This window comes from Bipolaris oryzae, assembly GCF_000523455.1.
Source record: "Bipolaris oryzae ATCC 44560 unplaced genomic scaffold scaffold_27, whole genome shotgun sequence".
Taxonomy (NCBI): Eukaryota; Fungi; Ascomycota; class Dothideomycetes; order Pleosporales; family Pleosporaceae; genus Bipolaris; species Bipolaris oryzae.
The window spans coordinates 92,364-110,760 of record NW_006911303.1 but is presented as its reverse complement, the minus strand read 5'-3'; the positions used below and the strand labels follow the sequence as shown (position 1 = coordinate 110,760).

The 18,397-nt window shown below is 51.8% G+C and overlaps 3 protein-coding genes across 3 annotated transcripts; 1 reads left to right on the top strand and 2 right to left on the bottom strand.

Moving 5' to 3' along the window:
- On the bottom strand, positions 1-7,065 carry COCMIDRAFT_3016 (uncharacterized protein; the record flags this gene model as incomplete). The annotated part of the gene is made up of 1 exon (XM_007687192.1): positions 1-7,065. One exon carries the CDS (start codon positions 7,063-7,065, stop codon positions 1-3), a length of 7,065 nt encoding a protein of 2,354 aa, XP_007685382.1.
- Positions 7,066-7,775: 710 nt separating this feature from the next.
- On the top strand, positions 7,776-11,443 carry COCMIDRAFT_24108 (uncharacterized protein; the record flags this gene model as incomplete). Its single annotated transcript, XM_007687207.1, has 3 exons — positions 7,776-7,991; positions 8,060-11,305; positions 11,438-11,443. The coding sequence occupies 3 exons, from the start codon at positions 7,776-7,778 to the stop codon at positions 11,441-11,443; spliced, it is 3,468 nt and encodes a 1,155-aa protein (XP_007685397.1).
- A 527-nt stretch (positions 11,444-11,970) lies between these two features.
- Positions 11,971-16,406, bottom strand: COCMIDRAFT_88436 (uncharacterized protein; the record flags this gene model as incomplete). Its single annotated transcript, XM_007687244.1, has 6 exons — positions 11,971-13,429; positions 13,479-13,978; positions 14,361-15,036; positions 15,088-15,871; positions 15,922-16,179; positions 16,283-16,406. The coding sequence occupies 6 exons, from the start codon at positions 16,404-16,406 to the stop codon at positions 11,971-11,973; spliced, it is 3,801 nt and encodes a 1,266-aa protein (XP_007685434.1).
- Positions 16,407-18,397: the final 1,991 nt, after the last annotated feature.

Genomic DNA, 18,397 nt, shown 5'->3' with positions numbered 1-18,397 from the left:
TCAGACTCTTCTAGAGTCCCTCGGAATCGAGCCCCACGCCAATGTTGCGCCCATGTCCCTTCCATTCGCCGACCCTGTTGTGCTTGCGTTACTGAAAACCCTCTTGTGTCCTGGCTCCATTGGCGCAGCAGCCCCGGCATCACCTATCGTCCTGCGTCCATCCATGCTCTGGCCCACAAGCCTTCCGCTGAACTGGTGCCAACAATTTGGCGCCTGGAGAATGTACTTTTCCATAGCGATCCTAAACCTGTTGCGGTAATCGCGGGGTGATGTGATTGTAGGTTTGTTCTTGCCACGGTCCTTGATCCAACTCTCCAATTTCTTGTCCCATGTGTACGTGCGGATGCAATCGATGATGCCGACAATGATTTCTCGGTTTGTGTCGTCGAAGCCGGCCATGAGTGAGTAGTCCATAACGTTGTTCTGTGAGAGGAACAAGGTATCGTTGAAGACGCTGGCTTTGAGTAGTTTCTTAGTGTGTTCACGGACGAAGATGGGAGTCTCCGAGTAGATAATGTCTACGAGATTCTCATCGAGAAGAACTTCATCGCGCTCGCCAGTGGCTTGTATTTTTCGGTTGCGCATACTACCTTTAAGATCGTAGCGCCGGTTGGGTTCGCGATCGTAAAAGAGATTCTCCATGACGAGCATGTACCAATCAAAGTCTCGGCCAGTAGGCGTCTTGATCTGGACTTGGAAAAGGCCAAACATCTTCGCGATGACACTAGGCAGAGACTTGAAGAGATTCTGGTGGGTAAAGGCAAAGTAGTTGGGCCCAAACTTGAAGAAAGCTTGCACCTCTACTGGGGAGAGAGATTTCAACACAAACCGATCGTCAAGAGTTTTCAAGAAGATGGATTTCGACTTCCCACCCTTGGAATCCCACTTGGAGCATCGAGAAAGAGACTCAACGAACCGCTCAGCAACACCACATTTGCGGCGGAGAGCATCGAATGACTGCGCATAGAAGATTTTACAGTGTGCCTTCACTCCACGGTTCGTGAAGCTATAGCGAATGTTGTGATTTTCCTCATGGAGTAGGTTACGTTCAACAGACTCCTCAAATGTCTCAACATGGCCATCAGAACCTGTGCTCAAATCGCGGAACGACTGTCGTTTAGCCACATAGTCGGGGCATGACAAAGCCAAGGCGATGATGGAACTAGGCTCGTCTTCCCGAATAATGATGTCGGAGTTCTCCCAAACATGTTCAATCTGCGAAAATGGGTACTCAAGCGGTGTCCAACCACTAGCTGATCGCTCGGACCAAAAGCTTGTCAAAATCTTGAGCAAAGTGTTCTTCTCGTGCTTGGGTAATTCTAGTGAGTTTTCCAACTGAGAGTCGCTGAGACTCAAGAGCTGAGAACTAGCAAGACTGTCGGGCAATGGGATATCCTCTGGTGTAGTCTCTGTATCACTGACATCGTTGTCGATATCTGGAGGAAAGTGAATGCGAGATTTGGGCGACTCGTCGTCTCTTGGTGGAGGTACCAACAGTCCATCTTTGTTATTACGCTCTTCAATGGGTGACTGTGAAGCAGTGGTCGTGTCGTCTGCATTTTCCGTAAAGGTGCTGGTATCGAGGGTGCTATTGTCAAGACTGCCCCGGGAAGGAGATTGCGCAGGTGTCTCTTCGTCAGAATCCTCACTTTCCTGCACAGCGTCGTGCACATTCTTATATACCTCGACAACCGGCTTTGAGGAGGCTAGTGGGAAAGCGCGCACTTGCCGGGCACGATCATTACGTCGCTCACGCATGCGTTGGTTCTGGAACTCTCTTGACAGCTGTTCAAAGTGTTGTGCAATCTTTGAAACCTTGGTTTGACTCTTGTAAGGGATAGATCTTGGAATACGAGAGGAGGATTTGGTCTGCTTAGGAGCTCCCATTCCTAGTCGCTCAGTCATGCGTTCGAATGCCTTGGAGCTGTCATTGGCAATAGCTTTTGGCGTAGTAGGCCCGTTGTTCAAGGCTGACGATCCAGGGAAAGGGCCTACGTGCTTTGCAATGTTGCCCGGCTGAGACTGTGTTCTAACGAGCGACGCTGGTCTTGCAGCAGTCTCACGCTTAGCTAATTCAACCGGACGAGGAATCTTACTTTCTATAGCCGGACTAGGAGCAGACTGCAGGGTTGTTGGGCTACTAGGCATGTTTTCAATTGCTTCTGTAAGCTGCTTGTCGAGAGGATTCACTTTGGGTGGACTTGTAGGCGTAGGAGACCCTTCATCGTATCTGCTAGGGTCGGAAGCAACGATAGGACTATTGTTGAGCTCTTCATTGGCGATAGGACGGCTGTCCGGGAAATTAGATGAAATAGCCAAATCGAGGTGGCGCACATCCTCCCGTTCTATCGCCTCACGCGGCGTCTGAATTCCCAAATCAGTGACCGCCTTTGGAGAAGTGGGAGTCTTGCTCTCTGGCGTCGAAGGTGTCTCGTCAGCAGGTGTATCGGAAGTCGAGCCCTCTTCTTTAACAACAGAACTTAGCATATCACGGGCCATTTCTGGGGACATGTTGGATGGCCTAGGAGATAAAGCGATGGGCTCGTCTTTCTCATCCATGTACGAATCGTCTGCGCCGGACTCGGTGCCTTCTTCAACCGATGCCAATGAGCTTGTCGACTCATCGCGCTCCAGGAACCGCTTCAATTGCATGTTCGCATATCTTCGGATATCCCGCTCAGTTGGAAAGAATTGCTGCTCAAACTCCGTAAAGGTCACATCCCAGGCAATAGCTTTCTCTTGGATGGCACGAATGGCGCGGTTCATAGGAATGATCTCGTAGTACTTTGAGCTCATGTACTTGTCTTGGAGCTTCGCTTTCAACCATTCATGCTCTTCATTTGCACGCTTGAGAAGCAGGTCGACCTCTTTCCGACATAAATCAACCTTTTCTGGGATTACGTCTTCAACGTGTATGCCTTGGATGCGAGCACGAAGTGAGGCCATGAAGCAGTCCAACTTCTCCTCAATCATGAGATATTGACTATTCTTCAATTTTAGGTCGCTATCAACCTTCCAGGTGACATTGGGCTTCGGCGCAATGACTTCGTACATCGGCACGGGGTCGTATTGGATTCGAAGAGCAACGTGATTATACCCAAAGTAGCGGACATGGTCCTTATGAATATCGTGTGGGCATATACCTGCGCGAGGGTGGAGCGGCGTGCTCCAAAAGGTCAGTTCGAGATACTTTGCGAAAGAATATCTCCAGCTCCATTCGGACATGGGGAAAGCCTGGGTTTCCTGACCACATATCCTACAGCAGCTCCACATGAGGATGGTCTGATACATGCCCTTCAGTTTTGGAGGATACTTCTGGACAACCACAGTCATTTGGCCATCGCCGTGTACATATTGACGAGAATGGTCAAGCATCCTTCGATCGCAATTGCCTACTTCGCAAGCAACACCGGCTGAAGTGCAGAGGTCCTCCACATACTGTCCAAGCGTACAGTCTGGCGTAAAGCCATCGTCGTAATCATGTTCTTGGTAGAAGCCGAGGGCGATGATCTCCGGTCCAATACATGGAGTAGAAGTTATCGTGTTGACCACGCTGTACAGGACGGCAATTTTTTGATGATTGAATGGGTCGTAGAGATCGGTATTTCCAGAAAGATATTGCTCCCACTGACGTCTTTGGGTCATATACTGTTGCATAGCTCTGTCATACTCGGATTCATGCACAGCAGATAAAAACTCTCGAACCTGCTTGGATGCCTTTTCAACAACCGTGTGAACCATCTCAGGTTGCACGAGCTCGAATTTCTGACCCACCTCCCCAGCCTTTTCGTCGTCCTCGGGGCCGTCAGCAGTGTACTGATTTTTGAGCTTCTTGAGATGCCCTAGTTTCGCTTCGTACTGACGAGCCTGCTCAAGCAGATACGGCTGCATGAACTTGACAAAAGGCGACGAGGATAGGATCTTTGTCCGGTGATTTTCAACCATATCGCTGTAGTAAGAGGGGGCGGCGTCATTGGACTGATCTTGATCGCCCGCCCGTGGAGTGGCAGAATCAACCCCAACATTCTGTGCTTGCCGGTCGTCTTGCTCAGTGGAAGATGCAAGAGTACCAGTCATAGAAGTTGTAGGTGTATCTATGAACTCGTCTCGCATTAAACAAGTCTCCAGACGAAGGTTGTAGACAACGTAAGTCATGAACTCGGTGATGCGTTTCAACCTCGAAAGTTCCTCACTCTTAGCCCCCCTCAGAACGATTGTGCATCCGAGCTCCTTTTGACATCCAGAAAGAAATATGTATGTTTTCTTCACATTGCGGTGTACATATGTCTTTACGTCGAAGCTGCTGCAGGATCCTAAATGGGATGGATCTATGGCGAGCTTGTCAACTGATGAAATCATTCTCGAATTCGTGCAGCGAGCAACAGCGTTGAGCACTGTTGGTTTGACATTGTGCACCACGGCTATTCCCTCTTGTTCCAGAAATTCAAGGGCGAGGCCTGACACATTGCGCTGCACCAACAAAACGTGGGGTTCGAGAGCCACTATGCGACTGACCAGATTACGAAGGTATTCGCGCTCCTGTGCAATGACAGGCTCCAGGCTCATGAAATGTGCTTGATGCCGTGCATATTCGATTGCGAAAGTTATGATGGCAATCCGTGGATTGGGTATGCTACGTGGCATGCTTCGTAGGGCGGCGTTCTTGGTAAACACAACTCCAGAGATGTACGCCGTGTCCTTTGGTTTTCCACCTGGAATTTTCTTCAGTTTGATATAATTTCTAACGTCAATGTCGTCCCCTCGGTCCACGTCAGGATTGACATCATCCGTGCATTGCCGCAGAATTGGAATTAAGGTCTTTTCCCAGCTGGATGCGTGTGGTACGTCCGAGTCGTTAAGCATCTGAATCAACAATTTTCGCGCATGATCAAGACTAGCTTTGTTAAGTTCGACTTTGGGCGTCATGCCTTGCATTGATGCACTACGCGTAATCCTTGATCCCGAGGGTGTCGGTGAGGGAGATGGCTGCAGCTGCGGTGTGCCTGGACCACTAGCACCATAGCCAGTATAAGGCCTCAGCAAAGTGTTGCTCTTGGACCGTCTTGGTGAGGCTCTATGTGTCACACTGCTCACGCTGAGATTTCTCCGCCGAGATGGCCGGTTGCCATTACGACTCGTGATGCTGACGTTGTCTGCGTCTCGAGCGTGCCCTGTGCCAACGACACTCCTGTCACCAGCTCTAGATTTTCCCTTCCTCATTGCAGCTAGGATACCACCCAACCCACCCTTTTCAGTATCGAGGTTTGCACTAGCAGCCGGGTCTTCCCTGAGAGTTGCAAAAATGCTGGCGTGCTCTTCTTCACTCGAGCCCTCATCAGACATGAATGGTGCGAGATCTGGATCAATGATATTATCGTGATGGAAAGCCGACAGACTGGGTTGACTGCGTGAGTTGTCATGGTATTGATGAAAAGGTGCTCGATCATCATGCTTGACATTTCGCATGTGCTGATGTTTAGAAGGGTGTCTTTTGTGGCTAGAGGAGCGTGGCCGGCCTCCCATAGACCGTAGAGAGCGCGAGGAACTGGGGCGAGCTAGTGTTGGAGGACCAACTTCTATAACATGCTGCCGACGCTTCTTTTCACTGCCAATCTTTCTGGACATGGGAATGCTAATAGTCGGTGTTCCAATTTTGGTGTAATCACTCTCAACGTGATCAGGCTCGTCATTGTCCGAGTAATGAGCCTGATCACCATGGTCGTACAGGGAAGCCTGGTCTCCGTCATCTGTAAAATCAGAAGAGTCCTCGTCGTGGCCGTATATGATACTTTCACATGGCTTGCAAACTTTGAGATTGCTCTGTTGACCAAAGATCTTACCAGAGACAATCGAAGTGCATTTGGAATCGAAGATTTGTCCACATGTCCGACAGTGGTGCTTTCGTCTAAAGGTAGTAAATGCATCGCCACAGTTGAAACAGGCTTTTGCGTTCTCATCCCGCATCCAAAATTCGCGATCCAAGATTTTCCTCCGCATCTGTGTAAAGGTGCTCCGTGCTGCGCTTTGTCCCGCAGGTGCAGCCTGGGTCCGGCGTTGAATCTCCTCGATAGGAGGCACGGTAGGAGTACGGATGGTTGAGGTGGTTGGGGCAGAGCTCAAGCCATCGGAAGAAGAAGCTCTTGAGAGGTGGTAGCCGGGAAGGTGTGAGGGACCGACCGAAAGCAGGGGCGGACGTTGCGGTTCAAGTTTATGTAATGAACCTTGGGAGTTTGCGGTAGGATGATTGGCTTGGGCTGCCTCTGCAGACTTCTCAAGCTGGTCTCTCGCCTTGCTGGCCGCAGAGCGAGGGGGTTGGTATTGGCTGTCTGTTCGAGAAGTAACTCTACTCAAACTATCACGGGAGGCATCTGCTCCATTTTTGAACCTGGCACCATCGCTTGCGGAGCCTTCAAGCCCAGTAGCCACCATACCCTCATCACCTATGTCATTGTCTTGGTGTGCAAGATCTCGAGGCGTGTTGCTTCTCGGCAGGTCCGTGTGGGATGTCCCATGTGCTTTGGAGTGAGTGCTGACAGGACTTAAGACGTAGGCATCGTCCTGTCGAGAAGCGGACACAGTGTCGAGGGTCGGGGCAACGGAGGGTCGAGATCGGGTTGTAGAGATAGAAGCCTTGCTTGTTATGGTTGTGCTAGAAATGTTGGAGTCGCGCGAGGGAGGAAGAGCTTCAGCAAAGGTAGCTGTCGCTGGCGATTGCAGTCTCGATGATGGCCCGGACGCGACAATGGGCGATGACACAGAAGTATTACCAGGGCTAGAATTGGCGACTCCATGCCTTGAGGATGGTGGCGTAGCGGTCTTGCCAGCAATGCCGCCGTGCCCATCTTGGGGCTGTTCCCTTGCACCTCCCACAGAAGCGCGCAAGCGGCTGTACAAGCCACTGAAGCCACCCTGAACCAGATCGATCCCCTTGGGCTCGCCAACAACAGAGGGGGCGGGGGGTACAGTGAAATCGTCGAAGGTGGTGAGCGTATCGGAGCGGGACGCCGTTGCGTGCAGCTGGTTCAGTGAGGGCTGCAGCGACCCCCGCCGCGAGTCGCCCGACATGGCTACTGGCGAGGGAATGGAGGTTGTAGAGAGTAAATCAAGGCGGCGGGCGGGCGACGGCAGTAAGTGAAGGGCGGCATCAGGCTTCACGGAGGATCATGGGCTGATAAGAGGTGAGGTAAGGTGGAAGTCTAAAGTTTCGTCACACTTGCACACAGGCCTACCGCGTAGGAAGCGAGGGCGGAAGGAAGGAGTCGAGGGCGTGTCACAAATGGAACATGTTGATAAAAAAGGATGCCAGTTGGTAAGGTGTATAGGCATAGAGGAAGGATAGGCTACAGCGACTAGTTGCGGCAGAACAACTCGTGATGCTGCGGCAGAGGCACCGTCGACCTGCTAGCGGGCTATGACGCGCCGCCGCCAAGCCCATTCCGCCCCGCCGCCCCGCCATTTGCCAGGCCGCCGCCCCGTCACAGGTGCCCAAAGCATGCCACTGCGGTGAAGAGTAGGCGCGCGCCTGTGTGAAGCAAAACCATGGACAGATTGAGAGAGTGAGAGGAGAATGAAAGAAAGGAATGAAGCAAGAAAGAAGAACTAAATGCATAAATAGTCTCTAGGCTACCTCCAAGTCTACGTAGAGCGTCTGCCATGTCATTGCCGCCGGTACCTCTCAACTGCACTTTGTCGCCCGTACCATCCTTGCCTGGCTTGCCCAGAGTAAACGCGTCGCGTCTCGCGCCCACAACCACCAAATCCACACTCGGTTATACATGGCCGTGCAGCTGAACGCCTGGCTCGCGGATACCTTTGAGTGGCAGCTTATACTAGGCAATCATTGGCTGCACGAGAGATACGAGAAGAAGAAATCAGGCGTCAAGCCTGAGCGGGACAGGGCCTGGGAGGGTCTCTATCACGACAACGGCTCCTGCTTAGACATTGCAGACTACATCCACCCCGAAGTCGACAGGCCATTGCACGTCCTCCAGGTGCGTGTCACGTGCCTTTTGTTATGCATCTTCATCCTCCGCATCTCACCTGATTAATCTGCCCTTAGACTCAGCCCTGGACTCTGACTGACGGCCGATGCCGCGTAGTCGCCCATCTCACGCCCGACTGCGCTCAGGACTTTGCTATCCGCTACCCCGCGTTTTCCTGTTTGGCTCCCGGTAGCACTGTTGCCGTACGCAGGTACACCATCAGATACACCTCGTACGGGCCGCCGCGCTCAAGATTCCGTTTCTTGCTCCATCAGATTGACTGGCTAGGCGAATGCTGCCAGACGGTGTGCGACTTACATAGTAGAGAATTGCCGCCTGTGTATTGCGAGAGTGCAGTTGTTACGGCACAGAAACAGTTGGACGATACCCGCACGCGGGAAGACGGTCGATGCCTGTCGCGTAGTGAGGCGCAAGTGGACGACATCATGGCTGATACTATGGATGAGAGTCACGATGTGCCAGACAGCACTACCAGTCCGGCCTCTCAGATGACCCATACTCAGGCAGCCTTTGGGACTCAAGTACAACATCCAATTCGAATGCTCGCCGACGAACCCCAGGTTATTGGCGTAACCAGGCTCGAGCCAGTGCTGGCAGGGAACACACAAAGAGCCGAGATTCGGCAAGACGAAGCCAAACGTGAGAAATTGATGAGCATAATCAATAGAAAGCAAAACCAGATTCAACGCAGCACAAATGCATCATCTCAGCCGCGATTCGTACAGGGCGCATTTGGTCGGAAGAAAAGTGTCCATAGAGCAGCAGAGTCATCCTTAGAGCCAGCAATCGAATCACCAAACCAAGGTGCACGCCGCTCTACAACAGAGGGCAGAGATGCCCAAGACCTGCCTGCTTTTCCCAAACATAAGGAAAATCCCAACAAAGCGGTTTCACTCTCCATGTCCAAGGATGGAGAACCCACGGAGTCTGCTCCGGCGGTAGGTGAGAAGGACGCCCATATTGATTCTGAGGAGAATGCTGCTACAGGCTCAAAATGCTCTTGGATGAAGGGCTTCATTTTCAATAGCGAGACCCTCAAGGTATCTGCATTGCAACAACAGTGCTTAGCGAAAGACTCGAGCTGGCTGAAGCCTCAGCCCGGTTGCCCGCCTTTCCAGGATGGAAATATGCCACAGTCAATCCTCCAAGCACTTCATAGGATTGCAGATGAGCGAGAGAGCATTCAAGATGACGGGAACAGCGACGCTGAATCTGATATTGACCCTTCACCCGATAGCGTACCGGTAGGAATCAACCTCTCTGCAGAATCGGTACCCCAGACCACTCAGGATGATGATGACTCGAGTGCTGAGGTTTCTTCTTGGCCACCAAGTCCAGAGCAACCGCAGAAGCCGGCGAACCGTCACCTGGACCTGCCTCCAGATTCCAGTGCCGATAGCCAGATGCCAGGCATGGAGTCGCCCTCTAAGACCCACTCTAGTCCATTGAACATACGACCACGGCATCCTGAAGTTATCGATCTCTCTGATGACAAGTCCACTCAGCCTCAGTCTTCGCCGCCAGTTGCTCAGCATCCTGCAGACTCTGACGACGACATGGAAATGGAGGGATGTGTACCACGAGCATTAGGTGATGATGTTGCAGAGAACGATAGCCCGTCGAAAAGTATTCCCGTCGTTTCCAGCCCCAAACCAAATCGATCGCAATCTGTTGTTCAGGTGAGGGAAACACCTTTTGGCAAAGGTAAAACAGCACAGCTTTTGCAACATGCCCCCCCTATTAAACCCATTTCAAATCAAGCGCAAGACTCCAGTGGTGAGAGTAAAGATACGTCTTCCACCTCCATTATCCAGAGTACTTACGACATGCTGGACGCTGCAAGTTTTGTTCAGATCGCGCCAAGTCACACAGATAAGGCAAAACCCCCGATAAAACAACAAGCCAGAGACCCACGAGAACGAGAAGAGATGCACGGCCGAGTGACTAAACATGCAATTGAACGTAGTCTTGGAGATGTGCAAATGCATGATGAGGCTTTAGTTATGGAAGCGACAGCTAGTATGCCTGGGATTGAAGGGAATCGACGAGTTTCAGAAGACTTGTTGGTCAAAAAGGAATCCACCTCCATTCCAAATATGACCTTGGAGTCTGTGAAATCGCCACAAAAGGAATCCCACTCTAAATTCCCATTAAACACACCTCAGCCCGCATCAGGATCGACCAAACGCAAGCTCCAAGTGTCACCAGCAAAGAGTAATCGAAGACACACAAAGCGAAGGGAGATCAAGATTGTCGGCTTCGGAGACAACTCGCCCGTTACAATTGATCCAGTTGTTAGGCTGCGTGAAGAGCGAGAAGAATCCCTCCGCAGATATCGAGAAAATAGAAATTCGAGCACAAGTTTCGAGAGTCGGCCTGAAACTACAAGAGCTATCGTGGCGGAACATGATGCCGATGCTATGGATCTGGATAACGCGGATAGGCCCGACAACGGAATGAGATCTATTAGTAGATCGCCCCGACACCAGAGCCTGTATGATGACCCAAGTCCTGTACCTGTACATCGGACTGGATCTACTCAGCCACGGCGGTTCTATGAAGAAGCTCAGTCGAGAGAAGAAGTACAAATCTCACCAGCGAACAAGTACCCGACTCAGAGCAAGCAGCCTCGAGGCACTTTTGTCCTATCTGACCAAGACAGCCTTGTAACAGTCTTTAAATCTTTCAAAGCCGCATATCCCGAATACAAGGGCGATACAAAGCACTTCTACAACCAATGCAAGCAAATCTACGTATTAGATTTGGAAGACAAGATGGTGCCAAAATGGCAGTGGGATGACTTCATCATCCGCAACAGAACAGACTACCGCGACTACGCCATGGGGTGTCTCGACCGCGGAGAAAACGCTGAACCCTACCATCGTTTCTACAAAGACTATATCCGAGATACCCTATACCGAAAAGGCATTGTCGAAGGCATAACGACACTGGAAAGAGCATTTGAAGAAGCCGGCATGACACTCGAGGACTTAGACACCGCAATCAGCCCATCAAGGAAACAACTACCAACGCGAAAATCACTTCCTGGCTCTTTCGGCCAGACCAGAAAACCGCGTCAAGATCATTTGACTAGTTCGCACGCTCGACCTCGTCAATCCCTCCCATCGAGCTCATACGCGCACCCCTCCTCATCAAAACATGCCCGCCCACAAGCACAAACAAAGCTTGCTCGTGAAATCAGTCCTCCCAATCGACCAGAAGCCTCCGAGTCCACCGGCGACCCCTACCGCGACTATATTCACGGTCTCCAACGCATTACTTCTTGGACTGGTAGTAATAAGGTAAGCTCTTTCTCAAACCCTCCTTTCCCACATCCTTCCTTCCTTGCTTCCCTCTTTCCTATCCCTATCCAAAAAATACCCCCATTCTCCCTTGCTTCTCCTACCAGAACCCCATGCCAATCGAGAAATTAGGGTTGAGAATGACGTTTTGTTTGTGGGCACCAGGTCGATCCGAATAAACCTTGGCCTAGGAATCTAGAGTGCAGACCGAGTATCGAAGATGCACCGAAACGAAAGGTGGATGTTTTGCTGTGGAGTGATGTTTTGGGTAAGGAAAAGTGACAAAGTTGGCATTTGTGAATTGTAGATGTCTGCATATGAAGAAAGGGTTTTTTTATGTCTTGTTTCTTTTCGGAATGGATCCAAGAGACTTGAGAGAGAGAGGAACGTGCATGGATACCCCGAACAGCACCTTTTTGATCCCAACTTGTTGAAGAGGAGAGAATAAAAGTTAGTAGAAAAAAAAGAAGACTGAGATATATATGTATATGTACTTGTGCTACACGAAAGCTCATGAAAAACCGCAACCATCTCGCTTCCCCATCCCTCATAACCCCCCGCCTTAGTCCAACAACCCAGTTGAAATCTTCGATCCCGAAAAAAAATGCCAATTATCCCCTTTCCTTTCCTTACCTATACATATATAGAGACCCCGTGCATACCCGTTACCTCTCCAACCCCCCAATCCCCAACCCCCACCTCTGTTCCGACTTGCGTGCCTCCTTCCACCTCCTCACAGCCTGCACGCCGGTAACCGCCACAGTAACAAGGCCCAAAACCGCATTAAACGCGGCCATCATGTAGAAAGGCGAGCCGGGACCCGTACTATCAAACAGGGCGCCCCCGGCTTTCGTCAGGAGCAAGATGCCAAAGCCACCAAGGAGACTATATGTTCCTGCAATGGAGCCCTTGATGTGATTGTGCGAGGAAGATTGCGGTGGAATGCCCGCGACCGAGGCCCTGCGAGAATGTTCGGGGAGCAGCGAGGCAGTTTCGTCCACTGGGGTAATGGGTCGGCTATGCGGCGGCGTAGCGCCGGCAGAAGGATGATTCGTAGTTCCATGCATACTAGCAGCTCGAGACGGGGAGCGCAAGTGGGAAGAAGAGGAGGAGGAGGAGGATTCATCGTTGTTGATGCCGCGGCCAAGGAGAGCAAGTGAACATACTATTGCGCCGATTTGGCTGATACCGAGGAGGGCAACGATGAAGAAGATAGCGCCCGTGCCGTCGCTGCTCTTGTAGTCTGGGCTGGAAAGCGAGCCGAAGGCGGAGTAGCCTGCTACACCCGCCACGGCTGAGACTATGAGGGGAATATTGTAGCGTGGGAAGCGGCCGCAGAGGAAGCCGAAGATGGGGGCAGAGAGGAGGGCGATGAGTTGGCTTATTCCTGTCAGCATGGCAGCGAGTTTGTAGGCTTCTGGGCATGCGACTTTGATGTCTGAGGGGATGTTGGAGTCGACTTTGCAGCGGCCAGTTGCGAGGAAATAGTGGTTTGTGAAGAGAGGGATGAAGAGGGAGATAGCGACGGAAGAGGCACGCGCGACAAAGCCTCCTACGTATCCGAGTCCGATGTTGGGAGAGGTAAGGCCGAGGCGGACGCTTTCGAAGAAGAGACGTGGGTATGATAATACGACATCGCGTGCGAGGTGAGAATCGACATCTTTGTAGTCGCCCTTGTGGGTGAGGCGTTTCCAGCCTTTTCCTTCTTCGCCGGGGAGTTCACGCAGGCCGAAGAAACAGCCCAGGGCTACGAGCAGTGCGATTGCGCCAACGACATAGAAAGAATCTGCGACTGCCTGGGCGGGTCCCTCACCGGCATTTTGGAATTTCGTTGGTAGTGGAAGAAACACGAGAAGCGCAACCAATGCGCCGCATCCTGTGAATGTGCCAACCAAGCCAGCGATTTGCGATGTAGATGCGCTGGTATCTCGATTCGCTGGCTGCGGTTGCGTATAGTCCTCTGGCGAGCTTGACCGGAAGCGCGCAGGCGTAATAGTAAGTTCAGACGATATCGAGGCAACCGTCGCATGCGTCCTGCCACGGTCTAGGTTCGGTGATCGCGGATCGGGTTTGACATCTCTGACAATAGTCATAGTAGGCAAGATCGCAGTCACCATAGTCGCGCTATAACGAACATCAGCCTACATTCACCCGTTGACATTATCGAACTCACGTCGCAGTCCCACCCACACTAAACAGGATTCTCGCAAGCAGCAACTCGGGATACACATTCTTGGCCTGCACAAGCACCCAGAGCGCAACACCAACAATGCTATACCCGAGCACCGCAATGCTCCTCACACCCACTCTGTCGCTCAGCAAGCCCCACGCTGGACATGCCACCAGCGCAACCAGCTCATCTGCAAAGCCCAGTGTACCGACCGCGTCGCCGACATTATGCGACTGGCCAATGCGCTGGGTAATAACAAAGGATATGGAACTGTTCAGGAAGACGAGGAAGCTGATGCTGAAGAGCGCGACACCGAAGAGATAGGATGCGATTTGAGTTCGCGTGGCGGTGAATTGGAAACCAAACATGATTGGGCGATTTACAGCTCGCGAAGAGCTGGCTGGGCTATCGTAGGCGCATTGAGGTGTGTCGTTCGCGTTAGGCGTGGTGAGACTATGTCGTCGCGCTGCCGGTCCTCGGTCCGATGCGGTCATGGCAAATAGCTGACGACATGTGGCTGGTGCGAGGGCTGGTGCACATCACGTGAGTCAGGTCATGGCTTCGTCACAATGCTCACCGACGCTTATCAAGAACAATGCAGATATCACATAGTAAAATTCTGTGCTAGATATTATGATGGGAATAAATTTACGTGAATAAAAAAAATAATCTCCAAGAGGGATCCCAAGTCAACCCAAACGCCAAACCCACCCGAGCAAGTCGCACAACAAGAGCTGGCTGGATGCGATGACCATCATACACAGAGGCTTTTTGTTGGAGTATAAATACGCTTGATAAATGCTGCAGGGTAAGTACTAGTACCCCAAAGGGTTGCAAAGCACCGCCAATCGTGGAAAATACGCTCTACACCTTGCTCCAACCTACAGGCTGGCCGCGTCCCTGGTCTGCTCCCCAGTACTGCTTACTGTCAGGGAAGTCACCGTTCTCAACTCCTTCTCTGAACATGTCGCGGGCCTTCTTCACTCGCTCAGCGTTGCGAGGCCTGAGGTCAAATTTGAAAGGGATTGGCTTTGCAATCAGCAAGATGGAGAAGTCGAGTGTAGGATCTTCTGGCTTCTTGGTAATGTCACCCCATTCCATGGGTTTGTAATTGGGGTTGCTGGATTTAGACATCCTTGGTGCCGCATTACTGGCAGATTCAGATCCAGGATATGTGAATTTGGCGAGGATCTTCTCCTCCATTGTAGCTTCTTTGTTGTTGATTCCAGCGTTTAGTTCTTCGTTTGATATGGAGGCCTTCTCATTCAGACCATACACTTGCTCTTTTTTGGTCTCACCCGCCGATGATGGAATAGCAGAGTCTTCTGAACATTTCTTAATGTCAAACAACCATGCAACCGAGCCGATGCCGATGAGCATATCCTCGTCAGCCACTGTCTGGCCAGTGCACGTTCGTCTTCCGTAACCAAATTGTGTTGAGTTGATGATAGTAGGGTACTGTGTCAAAGGTTCCTGATATGTTGGATACTCTGGCTTCACCCATCGAAGAGGGTTGAAGACCTCAGGGTCTGGGTATAGATCAGGTTCGCGGGAAATGGCCCTGTGGTATTGTTAGAGCACTTCAGGTTTGACGGATTATGTGCAGAATTACCATTCTAGGGGATGTATAGTACTGCCTTTGGGAATATGGTAACCATTGTATTCGTCATCCTGGGTCAGGTAGTGGGGAATACCGGTAGGGACAGGTGGGCGCCAGCGCAGGCATTCACGGATGACAGCCCGAAGAAAAGGAAGGTTGGGTCGGTCTTCGGAGCGGGGTGGTCGATCACCACAGACGCGGTCAAGTTCCTCGTGCAGCATAGGCAGATATTGTGGGTAATGGACCATTGCCAAACAGAACGTTTGCATAGGAGCAGCGATAGTGAGAGCTCCTGCGATCCCGTGCATGCCGACAGCGTACGCACCCTCTGTATCAGATTTGAAGCCCCATTTGCTGCGAGTATCTAGGAATGTCTTCATCCACGATGGTGCTGCTTGTCCTGACTTAAGATCTTCGACAACCTGGGCCTGCATGGTCTGGAACCACGTGCGCTCAGTGAGTGCACGCCGTCTTTCCCATGCCTTGGGCGGTGAAAGCCAATCAGGTAGTGCCATCAAGAAGGGAAGCTTGTTACTCAGAGATCCTGTGGGAGAAACACCGATAAGAAGCTCACGTGCGCGTTGTTTCAGCTCGTCGCTGCCTTCGCTGTGACCCCAAGCAAGTCGGCAAGTGACGCGAGAGATGTAGGATTCCATAATGTGGTTGTATTGATCGGGTTCATCCAGCAGCTCGGCCATCATACGCTTCGATTCGAGCTCGGGGTATCGGTGGAAGGATGCCTTTTCCGACTCGCGCATAATGATGTTCGCAAACTTTCTTTGGCGTGTATGGCCGTCTGCAAAGGGGTCAGGACAGCACCACGATAGTCTTCAAGTGTTCATTTACCATTTCTGCTAAGTAACGGAAGATATTGCGCACTCGAACGGTTGTCATCTATCAGAGATGGGATGTGCGGCCTGTCAGAGTAGATGGCTGCCTTTTTGGACAGCAAGTCTTTTGCAATCTGATCCGTCGACACCCAGACGTGATTGTGCCCGGCTAGGTTGCATTGGTAGATTGGACCATACTGCTTACCCCAGTCCGAAAACTTGATGTATCCATTTTTGTCTGGGACGTCAGGTACGGAGCCGATGATTGGATAGCCTAGTTAACACGAGTTAGCCTGGGCATTTAGTGCTTCACCAGATGAAAGAAAAGCTCAGTGATGATCCAGGAATGGGTTCTGTGCACGAAGTCACTGTCTTACCCTTTGGACCCGGCAGTGGCTTGAGGCCGGTAGGTATTCTATTACGGCGGGACGAATCCCAAAACTTGTACAGTGCATATGCACTCAGTGAAGCAAGCGCTAATAGGAGGGTGTGGAATCCCATGCTGGCAAGCTGTATGCGAACAAAAGGGCACGCTGCCAGGTGGGAGGGCTACCTGAATATGAGGTCACAAAAGACGTCCGGGCTTATACAGGGAATGTGGGTGCATGGGGTACTACATATAGAATCGGCGGAACATGAAGTGACCTTTCCACAGCCGAGAATAGTCAGCTTGCTGGCGTCAATCTTCCCTGACGGGGCAAGAAGTTTCAAAATCAAGATCCCCTGCACAGGCGCAGGGTGCTGCGTGTCAGAGCCGAGACGGTGCATCGGAGCCTTGGACGTGCTCAAGGGCTTTGATTGCAACCGGTGCCTCGGCCTGTTCGACGACCTCACTGGTGTGCAAAGACGGGCGGTTTCCTGGCTGGGCTGAATCGTGGACATGCACCTCTGGCGTGGTACTGGCCAGAAAGCCTCTTGGTCCCCATGCAGTTAGACGTCCAAGAAGCAAGCTGATAAAGAATCGCCGCAGGAAAGCGCCACAGCGATCACTGATGTTGTTGTGCTTCACACTTGCAGCATCGCCGGTGCTGGGCGTGAACCGATGCGCTACCATGGACACGAAAGCAAGAGGATGGCAGGGTGGCCAAAAACGATTGGAAGGGGATCAGCGCAAGCCCGAGGTAATTTACGAAGCCTCGATAATTCCTATCGGAGTCGTCGTACATGATCATCAGCACTGGGGAATTGCGTGCAGGAGCAGCACCATGAACCTCGACCTGCAGCACGTTGCCTGTTGTTCTTGGACGGTGAGGCAGATGCAGGTCGGTGCATGCTGAGTTCAGAGGCGTGCCCATGCACCGAGCCAGGAGCGCCAGAGCTTCAAAAAGACGAATGTTGCGGGTAGTAGTTGCAGTCGCACATGAAAAAGATGGTTGATGCTGGTGGTGTGTGGTTGGTGTGTGGAGCGTAGGGGGGCTAATCTATTCTAGGCATGACTGCCACAAAGGCGCAATGATCGGCCGGCAGGCGTGACGCCGATGGCCCGCCGTGCCCGCCGTGCCCGCTTAGTAGACGCCAATCCCTGCCTGCATCGCCTACTCCATCATAGGGCCCCCAGTTGCCTGAGGAGAGCCGACGTCGCATGTCCGACGCTTGAATGCCCATTCAACATTATTATCGCCGGTTCCTCAGCCTTTCTTGGAAACACGGAAAGTCGACACGTATCTGCCGTGGCGTCATCCCACCCAGCCCTGGACCCTGACCCTGACCCTGACCCTGACCCTGACCCTGCTGCAGCCCAATCACCCAACTGCAGCGAAACAAGCCCTTGGCCTCTTCTCAATCGGCCTCTTCTCAATCGGCCTCTATCTACCCTTCCACGCCGACATCAACTCTGACAGGCATGGCGGACTCCCCGAGTCATCATATCTGCCACTCCCAGCCGTGAAACGATACTCGTTACTTTTCCTTGGCTGCCTTGCTTCCTCTGACAATGACCCAGCCTGCCAATCTCCCCAGCCAGAACAAAAACACCATTTTCTTGTCAGTGGCATCCATCGTAGGCCAGCCGGTGGATTGTTGATCCTTTGTCATAATCAGCATCAAGTCCCCGTGTCCGGTCAGCTGCTCATTGTTTTGCATCATTTACACAGTAGCGGCCTTTACCGTGTATATTAGCTGTTCGGCTGAAGGCAGATCGGGGCATGGGCAACTCCGTTTGGCCGTCTTCGAGCGAGGACACCAATACGTCGCGATCACGTAAAAAGTAAGGCCAGCATGGCCTGCCACTTGCATCACCGTGCTCAAGTCAAACTTACTGTTTGGACTTCAGCTGACGACAAGGGAGCTAATAGACACATGTTCCAAATTTATGCCTCAGATTTAGACATTACTAGGCTGTGTAGGCTTAATAGGGTACTTGGGTTCAACAGCACGGCTCACGAACGTTATCGCACGGATAAGAAAGGCATGAATTGCGGCTAAAGCAGAATGATTGCGCATTGACGGATAAACTGTGTCTACGGTTCCCGTTTCTCATAATCTTGTTATCA